This window comes from Scyliorhinus torazame, chromosome 9 (assembly GCF_047496885.1).
Source record: "Scyliorhinus torazame isolate Kashiwa2021f chromosome 9, sScyTor2.1, whole genome shotgun sequence".
In the NCBI taxonomy this organism is placed as follows: domain Eukaryota; kingdom Metazoa; phylum Chordata; class Chondrichthyes; order Carcharhiniformes; family Scyliorhinidae; genus Scyliorhinus; species Scyliorhinus torazame.
The window spans coordinates 133,366,842-133,386,731 of NC_092715.1; the positions used below are offsets into that span (position 1 = coordinate 133,366,842).

General features: G+C 50.7%; 1 protein-coding gene across 1 annotated transcript in view; it reads left to right on the forward strand.

Moving 5' to 3' along the window:
* The first annotated feature begins 640 nt into the window (after positions 1-640).
* Positions 641-19,890, forward strand: part of LOC140429480 (zinc finger protein 474-like) — a 68,144-nt gene continuing 48,894 nt past the window's right edge. The window contains exons 1-2 of the mRNA XM_072516528.1: positions 641-812; positions 2,999-3,747. Coding sequence (XP_072372629.1) covers positions 3,394-3,747 — 354 coding nt within the window. The 5' untranslated portion in view covers positions 641-812; positions 2,999-3,393. The remainder of the gene's footprint in view (positions 813-2,998; positions 3,748-19,890) is intronic.

Sequence of the window (19,890 nt, forward strand, 5' to 3'; positions counted from 1 at the left end):
TGGCAAGTGAAATAATTCTTGAAGAGTTGATACTGATTTCTACACGTTCATGTGGACATGCACTTGTATTTCAATTTCCCCAGGCTCCTCAAGCATCCTGCAGCAGCCTAACATACATCAGAGAATGTAAATTTTCTACTGGGTAACTGTCCTTGTGGAGTTTCCACATTCTCCCTGTGTCTGCATGGGTCTCACCCTCAGAACCCAAAAAGATGTGTAGGATAGATGAATTGGCCACAGTAAGTTGCCTCTTAATTGGGAAAAAAAGAGAATGCAAATTGCTGTAAGCACACAAGTTATGATTTGAACTGAAATTTCTTTTACTTTTTGCAACAATGTGTAATCAAATAATTAACACGTATTATAAACGATAGCACCACAAGCCTGCACACACTTCAAGTCACTAATCTTTTGGGGCTAAAATTATGAAATATTTTTCATATATCAATTTGGCACAGGTAAGACCAAATCTCTGTAAACGAAGGTCTTGTGCCTAACATTCTTCAGCCTCTTAGAGGAGGTGTTTTCTCTTCATCTTGCTCATACTGGTTGTAACCATGTGGATGGATATTCTCTTTTGTGTTGATTGTGCTGCTAGGAAACAGCCAAGTCATGGAACTTTGTCCTGGAAGCCACAATCGTTGCCGCGGCTGCAGTGGAACGCTACTTCTTTGTGGCAGATTGACTCTGCTGATATGATCCTGTGCCAGCTAATCCTAACACCAAAACCAGAGTTTTAGTTATGGAAAGCATGGAAGGAGTGGCTGGAAGATAATGGTGGTGTAAGGTCGGTAACATCTGGAAAGAAGCAGGTCAGTAAGCTGCATAAATCATAAGTAAATCTTTGGATGCATCTAGTTATAACTTTGGTTTCTCACCTGACTCACTAACCCCTAATCCTAATGAGTAACCTGAACCATAACTGTAACCACTATAACTATAATCCCAATACTAACTGCTAACCAATAACAAGTAATCCTTAATCCTAACTCTAAACCAAAACTAGTTTTAATAGCATTGTACAAGCAGGGTTCTGGTGCTGATACAGTGCCATCACAATGCTGCTTTGTCACTCCAATGTTTCATTGGCCCAGATGTTTGATCTTTCGGAAACCTGTCACGTACTTTCAGAGTCTCTGAAGTAAGCTATTGAGAAATTTTCACCTGTATAATTTCACACTGGAATATGACTTCACTTTTTGTCCACAGAATGGCTCGTGCGCTTATTTCAAAATTACTGATTTGCTCCCCCCCGCCCATTTGGTTCTTTTCCACAAACAACTCGGACGTGCTCCTATGAAATTTAAGACTTTTCCCATCTTTACTACCCACTGAAATTCTGATACATCAATACTTGAATATTATCTTTTTAAAATAAATTTAGAGTGCCCAATTCTTTCTTTTCCAATTAAGGGGCAATTTAGAGTGGCCAATTCACCTCGCCTGCACATCTTTGGATTGTGGGGGTGAGACCCACGCAGACACTGGGAAAATGTGCAAACTCCACACGGACAGTGACCCGGGGCTGGGATCGAACCCGGGTCCTCGGCGCAGTGAGGCAGCATTGCTAAGTACTACGCCACTGTGCCGCCTCTAATGCTTGAATATTATCAACATACAAATGACCAACTTCCAGCATGGGTAAATTGTGAGAAATATTCTTGCCAGATTCCCTAATAGCACATTGGCAATTGGCCTAAAATCAGTCCTCGTGAAGCCTCCTCCATGAAGCTAAATTGAAATTAAATGACTTAGAGATCACAAATGTTTTGAGGTTTCAGACTTAACATTTTGTCCATCAATTGTGAGCTAGCTAGACCACAAAAAATTCACAAATGAAGAGGACACTCAGCAGAGCTCATATTTCCACAATCTATGTTAACTAAACGTTACTACAATTAAACAACTCTTCCCTGAAGCTTTTCCCTGCCCGGTTGATGCTCTGTACCGCAAAGCTGAAAGCAATAATTCCTTTTATTAAGAGCTTCCACCTCACTGAGGAAATTTCAGGCAAATGCATGGTAGCATGGTGGTTAGCACTGTTGTTTCACAGCGCTAGGGTCCCAGATTCGATTCCCGGCTTGGGTCACTGTCTGTGCAGAGTCTCCACGTTCTCCCCATGTCTGCATGGGTTTCCTCCCACAAGTCCCGAAAGACGTGCTGTTAGGTGAATTGGACATTCTGAATTCTCCCTCTGTGTACCTGAACAGGTGCCGGAGTGTGGCGACTAGGGGTTTTCACATTAACTTCATTGCAGTGTTAATGTAAGCCTGTGTGTGATATTAAAGATTATTATTATTATAATAAATCCGCATCAAATAACCTGCTCTGAAAACTCTGCTCATATTTTGACAGCAGTAACAAATTCCACCATAGCAGCTGAGACAATCCAAAATCAAAATCATTCTAAATAGAATATCCCACAACATTTTAAAACTAATCAGTTTGTCCTGTCACCCAATGTTAACAAATCATATAAAAAATTACAGCATCTGGATCTGTATTTTTGCCAAGAGCTATTCAACTTTTCCTTGGACCGATCTGTGTACCAAGTTTCATTGAAATCCATCCATTAATTTTTGAGATATTTTGTTTACAGACAAAGAGACTAACCGGTGTAAACATTCCCTCCTTCAGTGATGTAGGCAATTAGTATGAAAAGTACATATAGTAAACCATAGTATTTTGGTGAAGCTGAATTTTAAATGTGTTTCCTGATGACAATTAAAATATTAACCAACATTTCTTTAATTGACTGAAACAATATGTGCACAAATTTTCAAAATTATTTAAATATTGTACTCAAAACAGTACTATAAATAGTAAACGATTGTATACAATTATGATGATTGTATAAAATAATTGTTTCCAAAAATGCAATTACTGTGTTTAATTGAACCCAGACTGTCTCTTTCTCAGACATTCTCTTATGAAGCCTCAATCTTCTATTTTGTTTTATCCATTACAAATACTGATACTACAACACTTGACGAATTAGTCTGAGTACCAAGATCAACGTGCAGTATGTGCTGACTGTGAAAAAATATTATTGCCAAATGTCCTATCCATGAACACAGCTATAAAAGGAAGCAATCAATTGAAAAGAAGCTTATCCAAGATAAGCCATCAAAACATTCAAAATGTTTCACCCCCTAATGGACCCCTAAGTAATCCATTAAGCATAACTCCATACGGATTAACAAGACTAACATCGAGAACTATTCATGTTTAATCTCAAATCAGATAGTTGTCATCCATCGGACACTCATTTGTTTAACATATTAGGTATCTACAGAAAATCAGATGTCTAGTTGTCGAGAATTAAAGCAACAATTGTACAACTGAAAAGGAAACACCTCCAACAGTAGTAGCTCAATAAGTTAAAAGTAAGCTATGTCAAAACTCTTGAGAGTGTGCTATATCTGTGGTAAGCAATTTGGATTACATTCAATTGTCATACATGAACCTCAGTGTCTGGAGAAATGGCGCATTGAGAATGAGAAATTACCAAAACACCAAAGAAGACCAGAACCAAGAAAACCAGAGGCTCATAAAACTGATGGTTCGTATGATGTTGATGCTGCCAATGCAGCAGCGTTCGCAAGTGCAAATGCTCAGCTTATTCCCTGTGAGAACTGTGGCCGAACATTCCTGCCTGATCGACTTTCTGCGCACCAAAGAAGCTGTAAACCAAAAGATGGAGGCAGATCATCCAGAACACGCGAGACAAGTACAGGTTACAGTTCTGTAAGTGTTTGAATATCTTTTCTAACAAGTACTTCAAAAGCTGTCTAGTCAAACAGAGAGCAATAAGAGGGAGAAAGGCAGAATCAGAGCATTAGATTGCATAAGAAGTGACATAATGCTGGAGGACGTTGTAAATATAGGGTGGACTGAGAGGGGTGGCCGGGGGGGAGGAGGGAAGGGTGTGGGAGGGGAGGAAGGGGAGGTTTTTTTTTTCAAAAGTAGCAGAGGGTGAGAGATGACATGGTCAGCAGTGGAGGAAGGGGCCATCGAGGTATGTGGTGGAATTAAGGGGCGAGAGTTAAGTTGGGAAGACGACAGCCTGTAGAGGGGATTGGAAGCGGAAGCCCCGGTAAGGCTGGTAATATGGAACGTCCGGGGACTGAATGGGTTGGTTAAAAGGTCACGGGTGTTCGCGCACCTCAGGAGCTTGAAAGCGGGGGTGGTCTTTCTGCAGGAGTTGCACCTCCGTGTGAAGGACGAGGGGCGAAATTCTCCCCCAACGGCGGGATGCCCGCCGACTGGCGCCAAAGCCGGCGCCAATCAGACGGGCATCGCGCCGGTCCAAAGGTGCGGAAGTCTCCGCATCTTTGGCGGCCTAGCCCCAACATTGAGGGGCTAGGCCGACGCCGGAGGGATTTCTGCCCCGCCAGCTGGCGGAAATGGCGTTTGTTGCCCCGCCAGCTGGCGCGGAAATGCGGCGCATGCGCGGGAGCGTCAGCGGCCGCTGTCAGTTTCCCAGCGCATGCGCGGGAGCGTCAGCGGCCGCTGTCAGTTTCCCGCGCATGCGCAGTGGGGAGAGTCTCTTCCGCCTCCGCCATGGTGGAGGCCGTAGCGGAGGCGGAAGGGAAAGAGTGCCCCCACGGCACAGGCCCGCCTGCGGATCGGTGGGCCCCGATCGCGGGCCAGGCCACCGTGGGGGCACCCCCCGGGGTCAGATCCCCCCGTGCCCCCCCCCAGGACCCCGGAGCCCGCCCACGCCGCCTGGTCCCGCCGGTAAATACCAGGTTTGATTTACGTCGGCGGGACAGGCAATTCCTGGGCGGGACTTCGGCCCATACGGGCCGGAGAATCCAGCGGGGGGTCCCGCCAACCGGCGCGGCCGGATTCCCGCCCCCGCCCAATCTCCGGGAGCGGAGACTTCGGCGGGGGCGGGGGCGGGATTCACGGCGGCCAACGGCCATTCTCCGACCCGGCGGGGGGTCGGAGAATGACGCCCATGGTTAGGTTACGGAAGGGATGGGTCGGGCGGGTTTTCCACTCGGGGTTTGATTCGAAATGGAATGGAGTGGCGATTTTAATGAGCAAGAAAATGGGATTTGTGAGTGTGAGGGAGGTGAAGGATCCGGGTGGGAGATATGTGACTGTGAGTGGGGTTTTTGAAGGGGCACCGTTGGTGTTGGTGAATGTGTACAGTCCAAATTGGAACGATGTGGGTTTTATGAGGGGGTGCTGGCAGCGATCCCGGATTTGGCCACGCACCAGTTGATCATGGGACGTCGGTAGGTGACGTCGGAGCGGTGATCGTCCGTGACTCCAGGAGCGATGATCTTGTTGGAGCGGTGGTCGTCCGTGACTCCGGGAGCGATTATCTTGTTTCTGTGTCCATACCCCTAGTTGGAGCTAGCGGGGGCCAGGCCGGGGGTCCCTGTCTGCTGAGCTTTGGGTGCGTCGTTGCTGGGGGCAGTGGGTGTCGGGGGGGGGGGGGGGGTGGCTGGTGCTGGGGTGTGTGGCCTTTATCCAGCGGGTGCCTGGTCCCGGAGGGAGACCGTGTCCTGTCGGCCGTCGGGATACTCCACATGCGCGTACTGCCAGTTCGCGTGGAGTAGCTGGACTCTTTCGACCAACGGGTCCGACTTGTGCACCCGCACATGTTTCCGGAGCAGAATGGGCCCGGGGGTAGCCAGCCAGGTCGGGAGCGGGGTCCCTGAGGAAGACTTCCTGTGGAAAACAAGGAAACGTTCGTGAGGCGTTTGGTTAGTGGCGGTACAGAGAAGTGACCGGATGGAGTGGAGGGCGTCTGGGAGGACCTCTTGCCAGTGGGAGACTGGGAGATTTCTGGACCGTAGGGCCAGCAGGACGGTCTTCCAGACCGTACCGTTCTCTCTCTCGACCTGCCCGTTACCCCGGGGGTTGTAACTGGTCTCCTGCTGTAGGCGATGCCCCTGCTGAGCAGGAATTGACATAGCTCGTCCCTCATAAAGGAGGACCCCGGGACTTCCGGCTGCGGCGATGCGGAGCTAAGCCACACATTTCGGCAGCTCCCGCTATAATGGACTTTTGGGCTCTCTGGAGGAGCCCCAATGGAAATCTTTTGATCAAATCCCGTGTGGGAAGGTGAAGTAAGGTCCCCCTCCCGTCGTATGGCAGGGATTAGCAGTGGAGCGGCGGAAAAAGAGGATTTGGAGCAGCGGCAGAAACGAGGGGAAAAAAACAAGATGGCGGAGGACGGAGATCGAGCAGCATGGGGGCCGGACCAGCAGGAGTTTCTCAGGCGCTGCGTGGAGGAGCTTAAAAAGGAGGTGCTGGCGCCAATGCTGTTGGCGATCGAGGGGCTGAAGGAGACCCAGAAGGCCCAGGCGGTGGAGCTCCGAGAGGTAAGGGATAAAACTAATGAGAAAGAGGACGAGATCTTGGGCCTGGCGGTGAAGATGGAGGCACACGAGGCGGTGCACAAGAGGTGGGCCGAGAGATTCGAGGTCTTGGAGAACAGGTCGAGGAGGAAGAATCTCAGGATTCTGGGTCTCCCCGAAGGAGTGGAGGGGGCTGATGCCGGGGCGTATGTGAGCACGATGCTCCATTCGCTGATGGGTGCAGAGGCCTCTCCGAGCCCCCTGGAGCTAGAAGGGGCTCACCGGTTCCTGGCGAGGAGACCCAAGGCTGGTGAGCCGCCAAGGGCGATAGTGGCGAGGTTCCATCGCTTCGCGGACAGAGAGAGTGTCCTGAGATGGGCCAAGAAGGAGCAGAGCAGTAGATGGGAGAATGCGGTGATCCGAGTCTACCAGGACTGGAGCGCGGAGGTGGCAAAGAGGAGAGCTGGCTTCAACCGGGCCAAGGCGGTGCTGCATAAAAAAAGGGTGAGATTTGGAATGCTGCAGCCAGCGCGACTGTGGGTCACTTATCAGGACCGACACCACTATTTCGAAACGCCAGAAGAGGCTTGGACCTTTACCCAAACGGGAAAATTGGACTCAAACTGAGGGACTGTGGTTGTGGGGGAGATGTTGACCGTATACAGGGTTGTAAATATGGGTAAAAAATGTTTCACGGGTGGGACGATGGATGGGGATGGGGGAAGAGTTTTTTGATGGGACAGTGGGGAATGTGGGCGTCGGTGCTGGAGGGAGGTGAGACTTGGGGATGGGGGAATTGGGATAAGGCCGCAACAGGAGCTGCGCCACAGGGGGCGGGGCTGGCTCAGGAAAGCGCGGGCTTTTTCCCGCGTTAGGGAGGGGGGGAGGGAGGAGCGCAAGGAGGAGGAGGGATTTCCACACGGGGAGGTCAACGGGAAGGCGCGGGAAGCCGGGGTCAGCAGGAGTCAGCTGACTTACGGAAGTATTATGGGGGGAGCAAAAGAGCTAGATCCGGATCTAGCGGGGAGGGGAGGGGGGACCAATAGGGTTGCTGCTGCACTGGCCGAGGGGGAACTGAAAATGAAAGAGGTGGTCGGGGCGGGGTTCCCAGTCTGGGGGACTGGAGGGTGCGGGAGACGCGGGCACGGGACTGGCCTAAGATAGGAGATGGCTAGTCGGCCGGGGGGGGGTGGGTAGCCCCCCGATCCGGCTGATCACGTGGAATGTGAGAGGCCTAAATGGGCCGGTTAAGAGGGCCCAAATGTTCGCGCACTTAAAGGGACTGAAAGCAGGCGTGGTCATGCTTCAGGAGGCACATCTGAAGGTGGCAGATCAGGTCAGGTTAAGGAAGGGATGGGTAGGTCAGGTGTTCCATTCGGGCTGGATGCGAAGAATAGAGGGGTGGCAATACTGGTGGGGAAGCGGGTGTCGTTTGAGACCAAGAACATAGTAGCGGACAATGGAGGCCGATACGTGATGGTGAGCGGTAGGTTGCAGGGGACGGGGGTGGTATTGGTAAATGTATACGCCCCAAATCAGATGGGGGGAGTAGATCCGTGGTGACTTGCCAGGCCTTTGGCCAGAGAATTTTCTTTTTTCTCCCATGTACACAAGGCCTACTCCCGGATAGATTTTTTTGTTCTGGGCAGGGCATTGATCCCGAAAGTGGATGGAACGGAGTATTCGGCCATAGCCATTTCAGACCACGCCCTGCACTGGGTGGAACTAGAGCTGGGGGAGGAGAGGGACCAACGCCCGCTGTGGCGGTTGGATGTGGGACTGCTGGCAGACGAGGAAGTGTGCGGGAGGATGCGGGGGTGCATCGAAAGGTATCTGGAGGCCAACGACAACGGGGAGGTGCAGGTGAGAGTAGTATGGGAGGCGCTGAAGGCGGTGGTCAGGGGAGAGTTAATCTCCATCTGGGCTCATAGGGAGAAGAGAGAGGGCAGGGAAAGGGAGAGGTTAGTGGGGGAGATTTTAAGAGTGGACAGGAGATATGCAGAGGCCCCTGATGAGGGACTACTCAGGGAGAGACAAAGTCTCCAGACGGAGTTCGACCTGTTGACCACAGGGAAGGCAGAGGCACAGTGGAGGAAGACGATGTATGAATATGGGGAGAAGGCGAGCCGGATGCTGGCACATCAGCTCTGTAAGAGGATGGCAGCGAGGGAAATAGGTGGAGTCAAGGATGGCAGGGGAACTACGGTGCGGAGTGCGGTGAAAGTGAATGAGGCATTCAAGGCCTTCTACGAGGAGCTGTATAGGTCCCAGCCCCTAGGAGGAAAAGAGGGGATGCGACGATTCTTGGACCAACTGAGGTTCCCGAGGGTGGAGGAGCAGGAGGTGGCTGGTTTGGGGGCACCAATTGGGGTGGAGGAGCTGGTTAAAGGACTGGGGAGCATGCAGGCAGGGAAGGCCCCGGGACCGGATGGGTTCCCGGTGGAGTTCTATAGGAAGTATGTGGACCTGTTAGCCGCGTTGCTGGTAAGGACCTTCAATGAGGCAAGGGAGGGGGGGACCCTGCCCCCGACAATGTCGGAGGCTACGATCTCTTTGATCCTGAAGCGGGATAAGGACCCACTGCAATGCAGGTCGTACAGGCCGATCTCGCTCCTCAACGTAGATGCTAAGTTGCTGGCAAAAATGTTGGCTACGAGGATTGAGGATTGTGTCCCGGGGGTGATTCACGTGGACCAGACGGGATTTGTAAAGGGTAGGCTGCTAAATACCAATGTGCGAAGGCTCCTAAACGTGATAATGAAGCCATCGGTGGAGGGAGAGGCAGAGATAGTGGCAGCTATGACGCGGAGAAGGCCTTTGACCGAGTAGAGTGGGAGTATCTCTGGGAAGTGTTGCGGAGGTTTGGGTTTGGAGAGGGGTTTATCAGTTGGGTTAAGCTCCTATATAGAGCCCCGGTGGCGAGTGTGGTTACGAATCGGCGGAGGTCGGACTATTTTCGGCTGTATCGAGGGACGAGGCAGAGGTGCCCCCAGTCCCCCCTGTTGTTTGCACTAGCAATTGAACCTTTGGCCATGGCATTAAGGGAGTCTAGGAAATGGAGGGGGGTGGTTCGAGGGGGAAGAGGAGCATCGAGTGTCGCTGTATGCAGACGACCTGTTGCTGTATGTGGCGGACCCAGTGGAGGGGATGGTGGAGGTCATGCAGATCCTAAGGGAGTTTGGGGACTTCTCGGGCTACAAGCTCAATGTAGGGAAGAGTGAGCTCTTTGTGGTGCATCCGGGGGATCAGGGAAGAGGGATAGACGACCTACCTTTGAGGGCGGAAAGGAGCTTTCGATACTTGGGGATCCAGGTAGCTGGGAGCTGGGGGGCCCTGCACAAACTTAATTTGACGCGGCTGGTGGAGCAGATGGAGGAGGACTTTAAACAGTGGGACATGTTGCCACTCTCGCTAGCGGGCAGGGTACAGTCGATTAAAATGGTGGTCCACCCGAGGTTTCTTTTTGTATTCCAATGCCTTTCAATTGTAATCACCAAGGCCTTTTTTAAGAGGGTAGGCAGGAGCATTATGGGCTTTGTGTGGGCGAGTAAGACCCCGAGGGTAAGGAGGGGGTTCCTGGAGCGTAGTAGAGATAGAGGAGGGCTGGCGTTGCCGAATCTGGGTGGCTACTACTGGGCAGCCAACGTGGCTATGATCTGTAAGTGGGTGATGGAGGGAGAGGGGGCGGCATGGAAGAGGTTGGAGATGGCGTCCTGCAAAGGAACGAGCCTGGGGGCGCTGGTGACGGTATCGCTGCCGCTCTCGACGACAAGGTACACCACGAGTCCGGTGGTGGCGGCAACGCTAAAGATCTAGGGGCAGTGGAGACGGCACAGGGGTGCGATGGGAGCCTCGGTGTGGTCCCTGATCAGAGATAACCATCGGTTTGTCCCAGGAAGGAGGGACGGGGGGGTTCAGAGCTGGCATCGGGCAGGGATTAGAAGAATGGGGTCCCTGTTCATCAATGGGACGTTTGCGAGCTTAGGGGCGCTGGAGGAGGAGTTTGGGCTACCCCCGCTTTCAGGTACACGCAAGTGAGGGCGTTTGTGAGGCGGCAGGTGAGGGAATTCTCGCTGCTCCCGGCACAGGGGATTCAAGACAGGGTGATTTTGGGCGTATGGGTCAGAGAGGGCAAGGTGTCGGCGATATACCAGGAGATGAAAGAAGAGGGGGAGGCTTTGGTAGAGGAGCTGAAGGGTAAATGGGAAGAGGAGCTGGGGGAGGAGATTGAGGAGGGTCTGTGGGCTGATGCCCTAAGTAGGGTTAATTCCTCTTCCTCGTGTGCCAGGCTTAGCCTGATACAATTTAAGGTTGTTCACAGAGCGCATATGACGGGGGCAAGGCTGAGTAGGTTCTTTGGGGTGGAGGACAGATGTGGGAGGTGCTCAGGAAGCCCGGCGAACCATGCCCATATGTTGTGGTCGTGCCCGGCACTGGATGGGTTCTGGAGGGGAGTTGAGAGAACTATACCTATGGTGGTGAAAGTCCAGGTCAAGCTGAGTTGGGGGTTGGCATTATTTGGAGTAGCGGACGAGCCGGGAGTGCAGGAGGCGAAAGAGGCCGGTATTCTGGCCTTTGCGTCCCTGGTAGCCCGGCGAAGGATCTTGTTAATGTGGAAAGAGGCGAAGCCCCCCAGTGTGGAAGCCTGGATAAATGACATGGCAGGGTTTATCAAGTTGGAGAGGATAAAGTTTGCCTTGAGAGGGTCTGTGCAGGGGTTCTCCAGGCGGTGGCAACCGTTCCTAGACTATCTCGTGGAGCGATAGATGAAGTTCAGTCAGCAGCAACCCAGGGGGGAAGGGGGGGGGGGGATATCTTTCTTGGGGGGGGGGGGGGGAAGAGGGAGGGATGGGGAAGGTTTTTTTTTCTGGGGGGCACCTGAGCAAGAAAATACATGAATGATCCGGAAAACTGATATGCACGGGAGGAATCCAATGTACAAAGTTCTGTATCATATTGACTTGCCATGTTTATGTCTTGCTATGTGAGCTCTCTTTTCTTTTTGTTACGGCGGGGGGGGTTTGTATGGTTGAAAATTTTGTTTAAAAATTCTTAATAAACATACTTTAAAAAAATAAAAAATAAAGGAGGACCCCCGATCGCTATGAATGTATGCGGGGTAACCGAACAGGGAGAAGATGGTATGCAGGGCTTTGATGATAGTAGTTGTGGTCATGTCGGGGCATGGGATGGCGAACGTTGAGGAAGTATGTGTTGCAGTTGTCGGAGGGGAGGGGACCCTTGAAGTCCACGTTGAGGTGTTCAAAGGGGCGAGAAGCCTTTATCAGGTGTGCTCATTCAGGGCGGCAGAAGTGTGGCTTGCACTGCGCGCAGATGTGGCAGTCCCTAGTGACTGTCCTGACCTCCTCGATGGAGTAGGGCAGGTTGCGGGTCTTTATGAAATGGAAAAAAACGGGTGACCCCCGGGTGGCAGAGGTCCGCGTGGAGGGTTCGAAGGCGGTCCACTTGTGCGTTGGCACAGGTCCCGCAGGACAGGGCATCCCAGGACGATACAAGATGTCGTAGTTGTACGTGGACAACTCAATCCTCAACTGCAAGATTTTATCGTTCATTATCTTGCCCCTCTGTGCATTATCGAACATGAAAACTACTGACCGTTGGTCTGTGAGGACGGTAAACCTCCTGCCGGCCAGATAGTGCCTCCAATGTCGCACAGCTTCAACTTGGCCTGTGCTTCCTTCTCGACCGAGGAATGTTGGATTTCGGAAGCGTGGAGGGTCCGGGGGAAGAAGGCCACGGGTCTGCCCGCTTGGTTGAGGGTGGCCGCCAGAGCAACATCAGACGCGTCGCTCTCGACCTGAAAAGGGAGGGACTCGTCGATAGCGCGAATCGTGGCCTTTGCAATGTCTGCTTTGATGCGGCTAAAGGCCTGGCGGGCCTCCATCGACAGGGAGTACGTGGCTGATTGAAATGAAAAAATGCAAATTGCTTATTGTCACAAGTAGGCTTCAAATGAAGTTACTGTGAAAAGCCCCTAGTCGCCACATTCCGGCGCCTGTTCGGGGAGGCTGGTACGGGATTGGATGAGGGGACGGGCTTTGTCTGCGTAATTGGGGACCCATTGCGCATAATACGAAAAGAAGCCCAAACAGCGCTTGAGGGCTTTGGGGAAGTGGGGGAGGGGGAGCTCCATCAGGGGGCGCATGTGTTCGGGGTCGGGGCCTATCACTCCGTTACGCACTTCGTAGCCGAGGATGGCTCGACGGTCGGTGCTAAACACGCACTTATCCTTATTGTAGGTCAGGTTAAGGTGTTTTGCGGTACAGAGGAATTTGAGGAGGTTGGCGTCGTTGTCCTGCTGGTCGTGGCCGCAAATGGTGACATTATCGAGATACGGGAAGGTAGCCCGTAAACCGTGTTGGTTGACCATTCGGGCCATCTCCCTTTGGAAGACCGAGACCCCATTCATGACACCGAAAGGAACCCTTAAAAAGTGGTAGAGTCGCCCAACCGCTTCAAACGCAGTATACTTTTGGTCACTCGTGCGGATGGGGAGCTGGTGATAGGCGGACTTAAGATCCACCGTGGAAAAACCCTTGTACTGCGCGATCCTGTTAACCAGGTCGGAGATACGTGGGAGAGGATACGTGTCCAGCTGCGTAAATCGGTTGATGGTCTGACTGTAGTCTATGACCATCCGATTTTTCTCCCCGGTCTGCTTCCCTTTATTTTGAGGCTATGCCCCCTAGTTCTGCTTTCACCCGCCAGTGGAAACAACCTGCCCACATCTATCCTACCTATTCCCTTCATAATTTTATATGTTTCTATAAGATCCCCCCTCATCCTTCGAAATTCCAACGAGTACAGTCCCAGTCTACTCAACCTCTCCTCGTAATCCAACCAGCTCTGGGATTAACCTAGTGAATCTCCTCTGCACACCCTCCAGTGCCAGTACGACCTTTCTCAAGTAAGGAGACCAAAGCTGAACACAATACTCCATGTGTGGCCTCACTAACACCTTATACAATTTCAGCATAACCTCACTTGTCTTAAACTCCATCCCTCTAGCAATGAAGGACAAAATTCCATTTGCCTTCTTAATCACCTGTTGCACCTGTAAACCAACTTTTTGCGACTCATGCACTAGCACACCCAGGTCTCTCTGCACAGCAGCATGTTTTAATATTTTATCATTTAAATAATAATCCTTTTTGCTGTTATTCCTACCAAAATGGATAACCTCACATTTGTCAACATTGTATTCCATCTGCCAGACCCTAGCCCATTCACTTAGCCTATCCAAATCCCTCTGCAGACTTCCAGTATCCTCTGCACTTTTTGCTTTACCACTCATCTTAGTGTCGTCTGCAAACTTGGACACATTGCCCTTGGTCCCCAACTTCAAATCATCGATGTAAATTGTGAACAATTGTGGGCCCAACACTGATCCCTGAGGGACACCACTAGCTACTGATTGCCAACCAGAGAAACACCCATTAATCCCCACTCTTTGCTTTCTATTAATTAACCAATCCTCTATCCATGCTACTACTTTCCCCTTAATGCCATGCATCTTTATCTTATGCAGCAACCTTTTGTGTGGCACCTTGTCAAAGGCTTTCTGGAAATCCAGATATACCACATCCATTGGCTCCCCGTTATCGACCACACTGGTAATGTCCTCAAAAAATTCCACTAAATTAGTTAGGCACGACCTGCCCTTTATGAACCCATGCTGCGTCTGCCCAATGGGACAATTTCCATCCAGATGCCTCGCTATTTCTTCCTTGATGATAGATTCCAGCATCTTCCCTACTACTGAAGTTAAGCTCACTGGCCTATAATTACCCGCTTTCTGCCTACCTCCTTTTTTAAACAGTGGTGTCACGTTTGCTAATTTCCAATCCGCCTGGACCACCCCAGAGTCTAGTGGATTTTGGTAAACTATCACTAGTGCATTTGCAATTTCCCTAGCCATCTCTTTTAGCACTCTGGGATGCATTCCATCAGGGCCAGGAGACTTGTCTACCTTTAGCCCCATTGGCTTGCCCATCACTACCTCCTTAGTGATAACAATCCTCTCAAGGTCCTCACCTGTCATAGCCTCATTTCCATCAGTCACTGGCATGTTATTTGTGTCTTCCACTGTGAAGACCGACCCAAAAAACCTGTTCAGTTCCTCAGCCATTTCCTCATCCCCCATTATTAAATCTTCCTTCTCATCCTCTGAAGGACCAATATTTACCTTAGCCACTCTTTTTTGTTTTATATATTTGTGGAATCTTTTACTATCTGTTTTTATATTCTGAGCAAGTTTACTCTCATAATCTATCTTACTCTTCTTTATAGCTTTTTTAGTAGCTTTCTGTTGCCCCCTAAAGATTTCCCAGTCCTCTAGTCTCCCACTAATCTTAGCTATTTTGTATGCTTTTTCCTTCAATTTGATACTCTCCCTTATTTCCTTAGATATCCACGGTAGATTTTCCCTCCTTCTACTGTCCTTCCTTTTTGTTGGTATAAACCTTTGCTGAGCATTGTGAAAAATTGCTTGGAAGGTTCTCCACTGTTCCTCAACAGTTTCACCATAAAGTCTTTGCTCCCAGTCTACCTTAGCTAGTTCTTCTCTCATCCCATTGTAATCTCCTTTGTTTAAGCACAAAACACTAGTGTTTGATTTTACCTTCTCACCCTCCACCTGTATTTTAAATTCCACCATATTGTGATTGTTCCTTCCGAGAGGATCCCTAACTATGAGATCCTGAATCAAACCTGTCTCATTGCACAGGACCATATCTAGTACCGCTTGTTCCCTCGTAGGTTCCATTACATACTGTTCTAGGAAACTATCGCGGATACATAGAACATAGAACATTACAGCGCAGTACAGGCCCCTTCGGACCTCGATGTTGCGCCGACTTGTGAAACCACTCTAAAGCCCATCTACACCACTATTCCCTTACCAACCATATGTCTATCCAATGACCATGTGAATGCCCTTAGTATTGGCGAGTCCACTACTGTTGCAGGCAGGGCATTCCACGCCCTTACTACTCTCTGAGTAAAGAACCTACCTCTGACATCTGTCCTATATCTATCTCCCCTCAATTTAAAGCTATGTCCCCTCGTGCTAGACATCACCATCCGAGGAAAAAGGCTCTCACTGTCCACCCTATCTAATCCTCTGATCATCTTGTATGCCAAAATTAAGTCACCTCTTAACCTTCTTCTCTCTAACGAAAACAGCCTCAAATCCCTCAGCCTTTCCTCATAAGATCTTCCCTCCATACCAGGCAACATTATGGTAAATCTCCTTTGCACCCTTTCCAATGCTTCCACATCCTTCCTATAATGCGGCGACCAGAATTGCACGCAATACTCCAAATGCGGCCGCATAGATACATTCTGTAAACTCCTCCTCAAGGCTGCCTTGACCGACCTGGTTAAACTAATCGACATGTAGATTAAAATCCCCCATGATAACTGCTTACCATTACTACATGCATCAGTTATTTCTTTGTTTATTGCCTGCCCCACCATAATGTTACTATTTGGTGGCCTATAGACTACTCCTATCAGTGACTTTTTCGCCTTACTATTCCTGATTTCCACCCAAATGGATTCAACCTTATCCTCCATAGCACCGATATCATCCCTTACTATTGCCTGGATGTCATCCTTAATTAACAGAGCTACACCACCTCCCTTACCATCCCCTCTGTCCTTCCGAATAGTTTGATACCCTCGGATATTTAACTCCCAGTCGTGACCATCCTTTAACCATGTTTCAGTAATGGCCACTAAATCACAGTCATTCACGATGATTTGCACCATCAACTCATTTACCTTTTTCCGAATACTACGGGCATTCAGGTAAAGTACACTTAGGTTGTTTTTTTTACCTCTGTTCTGAATCTTAACACCTTGATCAGTAACCTCTCCTAAATTATATTTCCTCTTAACTTTTCTCCTAATTTTCCTTGTCGTTTAACCCATATCTTCATGTAACAACCTGCTGCGTCGCTTACCATGAATGTTTTTACTTCCAGTTTTATTCCTTTTAGTATTCCTGGTCCTATTCACTGAGCTCCCCTCAGTCACTGTACCTTGTACTGTCGCTCTTTTTGATTTTTGACTATGGCTTCTCTGCCTTATACTTTCCCCCTTACTGCCTTTTGTTTCTGTCCCTGTTTTACTACCTTCCAACTTCCTGCATCGGTTCCCATCCCCCTGCCACATTAGTTTAAACTCTCCCCAACAGCTCCAACAAACACCCCCCCTAGGACATCAGTTCCAGTCCTGCTCAGGTGCAGACCGTCCAGTTTGTACTGGTCCCACCTCCCCCAGAACCGGTTCCAATGCCCCAGGAATTTGAATCCCTCCCTCTTGCACCATCTCTCGAGCCACACATTTATCCTATCTATACTGAAATTCCTACTCTGACTAGCTCGTGGCACTGGTAGCAATCCTGAGATTACTACCTTTGAGGTCCTACTTTTTAGTTTAACTCCTAACTCCTTGAATTCAGCTTGTAGGACCTCATCCCATTTTTTACCTATATCGTTGGTGCCAATGTGCACCACGACAGCTGGCTGTTCACCCTCCCACTCAGAATGTCCTGCAGCCGCTCCGGGACATCCTTGACCCTTGCACCAGGGAGGCAACATACCATCCTGGAGTCTCGATTGCGTCCGCAGAACCGCCTGTCTATTCCCATTACGATTGAGTCCCCCATCACTATAGCCCTGCCATTCTTCTTCCTGCCCAGCTGCGCAGCAGAGCCAGCCACGGTGCCATGAACCTGGCTGCTGCTGCCTTCCCCTGGTGAGCCATCTCCCTCAACAGTATCCAAAGCGGTATATCTGTTTTGCAGGTAGATGACCGCAGGACCCACCTGCACTGCCTTCCTACTGTTGCTCTGTCTTTTGGTCACCCATTTTCTATCTCCCTCAGTACTTTTCACCTGCAGTGTGACCAACTCGCTAAACGTGCTATCCACAACGTCCTCAGCATTGCAGACGCTCCAAAGTGAGTCCATCCGCAGGTTGAGAGCCGTCAAGCGGTCTAACAGGAGCTGCAACCGGACACACTTCTTGCACGTGAAGGAGCCAGGGACAGTGAACGTGTTCCTGAGCTCCCATATCGCACACGAGGAGCATGACACGGGTCTGAGATCTCCTGCCATGTCTTAAACCTTCGGTTAACTTCAACAACCACAATTTCCCCCCCAAAAAATAAACAACGAAGAAAAAATAAATAAATATACCAATGAAAAGAAAAAGAAAACAGAAAAACTACTTACCAGTCACTTACCAGGGATGAAAAGCACTTCCTCCCCACCCAGCTTCGAATTCCCACCTAGATTCAAATTCCCAAACTCACTCTTTGCTGTCTCACTCTGGCTTATCATTTTTAAACACCCTTCCCTGGACCCTGAGGTCTGCTATGCAGCACCGTGTGATCTGGACCGAGTACGAACCAGAGGCCAGAGCGATTCTTTGTCTAACCAGATGAACGGGAGGTGCCTTACCGTGGCGGGGTGGACAAAACTTTCCGTGCTCCCGGAGTCCCACAGGCAGCTTGTTTCGTGACCATTGAGGAAAGTCTTCGTGATCGCCGTGGAAAGCTTGCGAGGCCGTGACTGATCCAACGTTACTGAGGTGAGTCGAGGCATGAACTCCGAGTCGTCATCCGGCAGCGAGTGGTCACTTGCGGGGTCCTCGGTGCCGATCCAAGATGGTGGCTCCCGTCGGCCGCACATGGTGGGGGGTGAACAAAATGGTGGCACCCTGGGATCGCATGTGGCGTCGGGGGCCCAAAATGGCGGCACCCGTGTCACTCGTGGCAGTGGGGGGGTGGGGGCAGCGAGGTCCACGGGCCGCTCGGGGCGCGTGAGGAGCACGGTGGGGGGGTACCCGCGGTCAATGCACGGGACCGCAGTGACCGCCTTGGACTGGCAAACAGTCGCGTAATGGCCCTTTTTGCCGCAGCCTTTACAGGTTGCGGCGTGGGCCGGGCAGCGCTGTCGGGGGTGCTTGTCCTGGCCGCAAAAATAGCAGGGGTGCCCCGTGGGTTTATCGGGGTGCCCTGCGGCGCAGGTCTGGGGGGGGGGTCAGAGTCTGCGGAGGTGAGGGGGGCGTGTTCCATGCCGCCCAGGGAGCTGCCGCACGGTCGGGTGCGTACACGCTGGCGTTGCGGTTTGCGATATCGAGAGAGGAGGCGAGGGCCCGCGCCTCAGCGAGGCTTAAAGTTTCCTTCTCCAAGAGTCTCTGGCGGATCTGGGTAGATTGAATACCCGCCACGAAAGCATCTCGAATTAAAAGTTCGGTGTGCTCTGCCGCAGAAACTTGTGGACAGGCGCAGTTCCTCCCCAGAACAAGGAGGGTCTGGTAGAATTCATCGAAGGACTCACCGGGGAATTGCTGTCTCATGGCCAGCAAGTGCCATGCGTAGACCTGGTTCACCGGCCGGATGAAATGTCCTTTTAGTAAGTCCATAGCTGCATCAAAGTCTGGTTCGTCCTCTACAAGCGTGTACACGGCAGTGCCCACGCACGAGTGGAGGATATTAAGTTTTTGTTCCCTCGACGGGCAGCTTTCGGCTGTGCTTAAATAACTGTTAAAACACGCCAGCCAGTGTTTAAATGCAGCTGTTGCATTTGCTGCGTGCGGGCTGAGTCGAAGGCACTCCGGCTTGATACGAAGCTCCATCTTTTTAGACTTGTGTATTAAATTGATGCACCATCAATTAGACACGAGGCGAAGATGCGATCCAAACAAAAGGCTTTAATACACAAGATGTGTGCCCGACAGCAGACGTACAGAAGAATGGCCGACTGCCGGGGAACACGGGCTCTTATATCCTGAGAGGCACATGACTTACCTGGGCCAATGGGCAGCGAGTCCTCTGCACCAATGGCAGCTCACCTCTGTAGGTACCGTAATACCCCCAGTCATACTACCACAGTTATTTGTGCATTTAAAATGTTTGAAGGCAGATGTGATCTTCTTTCAGGAGACACATCTGTGGGTGAAGGACCAAACGTGGCTAAGAAAGGGATGGGCGGTGCTGACATTCCACTCGGGGTTTGACTCCAAGTCAAGGGAGGTTGTAATCCTGTTCAGTAAAACGGTGGTATTTGTGGCGGCTAGGGAGGTGCGGAGCTGGAGGGAGGTTCGTGATGGTGAGCAGGGTCTTGGCGGGAGCACCGGTTGTTTTAGTAAACGTTAATGCACCCAATTGGGACAACGCGGATTTTGCCAAGAAGATGTCAGCAAGATACCGGACCTGGATTCGCATCAACTGATAATGGGGGCCAATGTCAAACGTGTGTTGGACCCCAGGATGGATAGATCGAGCCCCAAGTCAGTGGCAAGGTTGGGTATGGCGAAGAAGCTGGGGTTGTTTATGGACCAGATTTGGAGGGTGGATCTATGTAGGTTTAGGCAACCGGGAGAGTGGGAGTTTTCCTTCTTCTCCCATGTAGATCGAGTATACCCCATATTGATCTTTTTGTGGTGGGAAATTCTGTACTCTCAGGGATTGTGGAGGCAGAATATGCAGTGATAGTGAGTTTGGACTGCACGCCACATTATGTGGATGCGAAGTTCAAAAC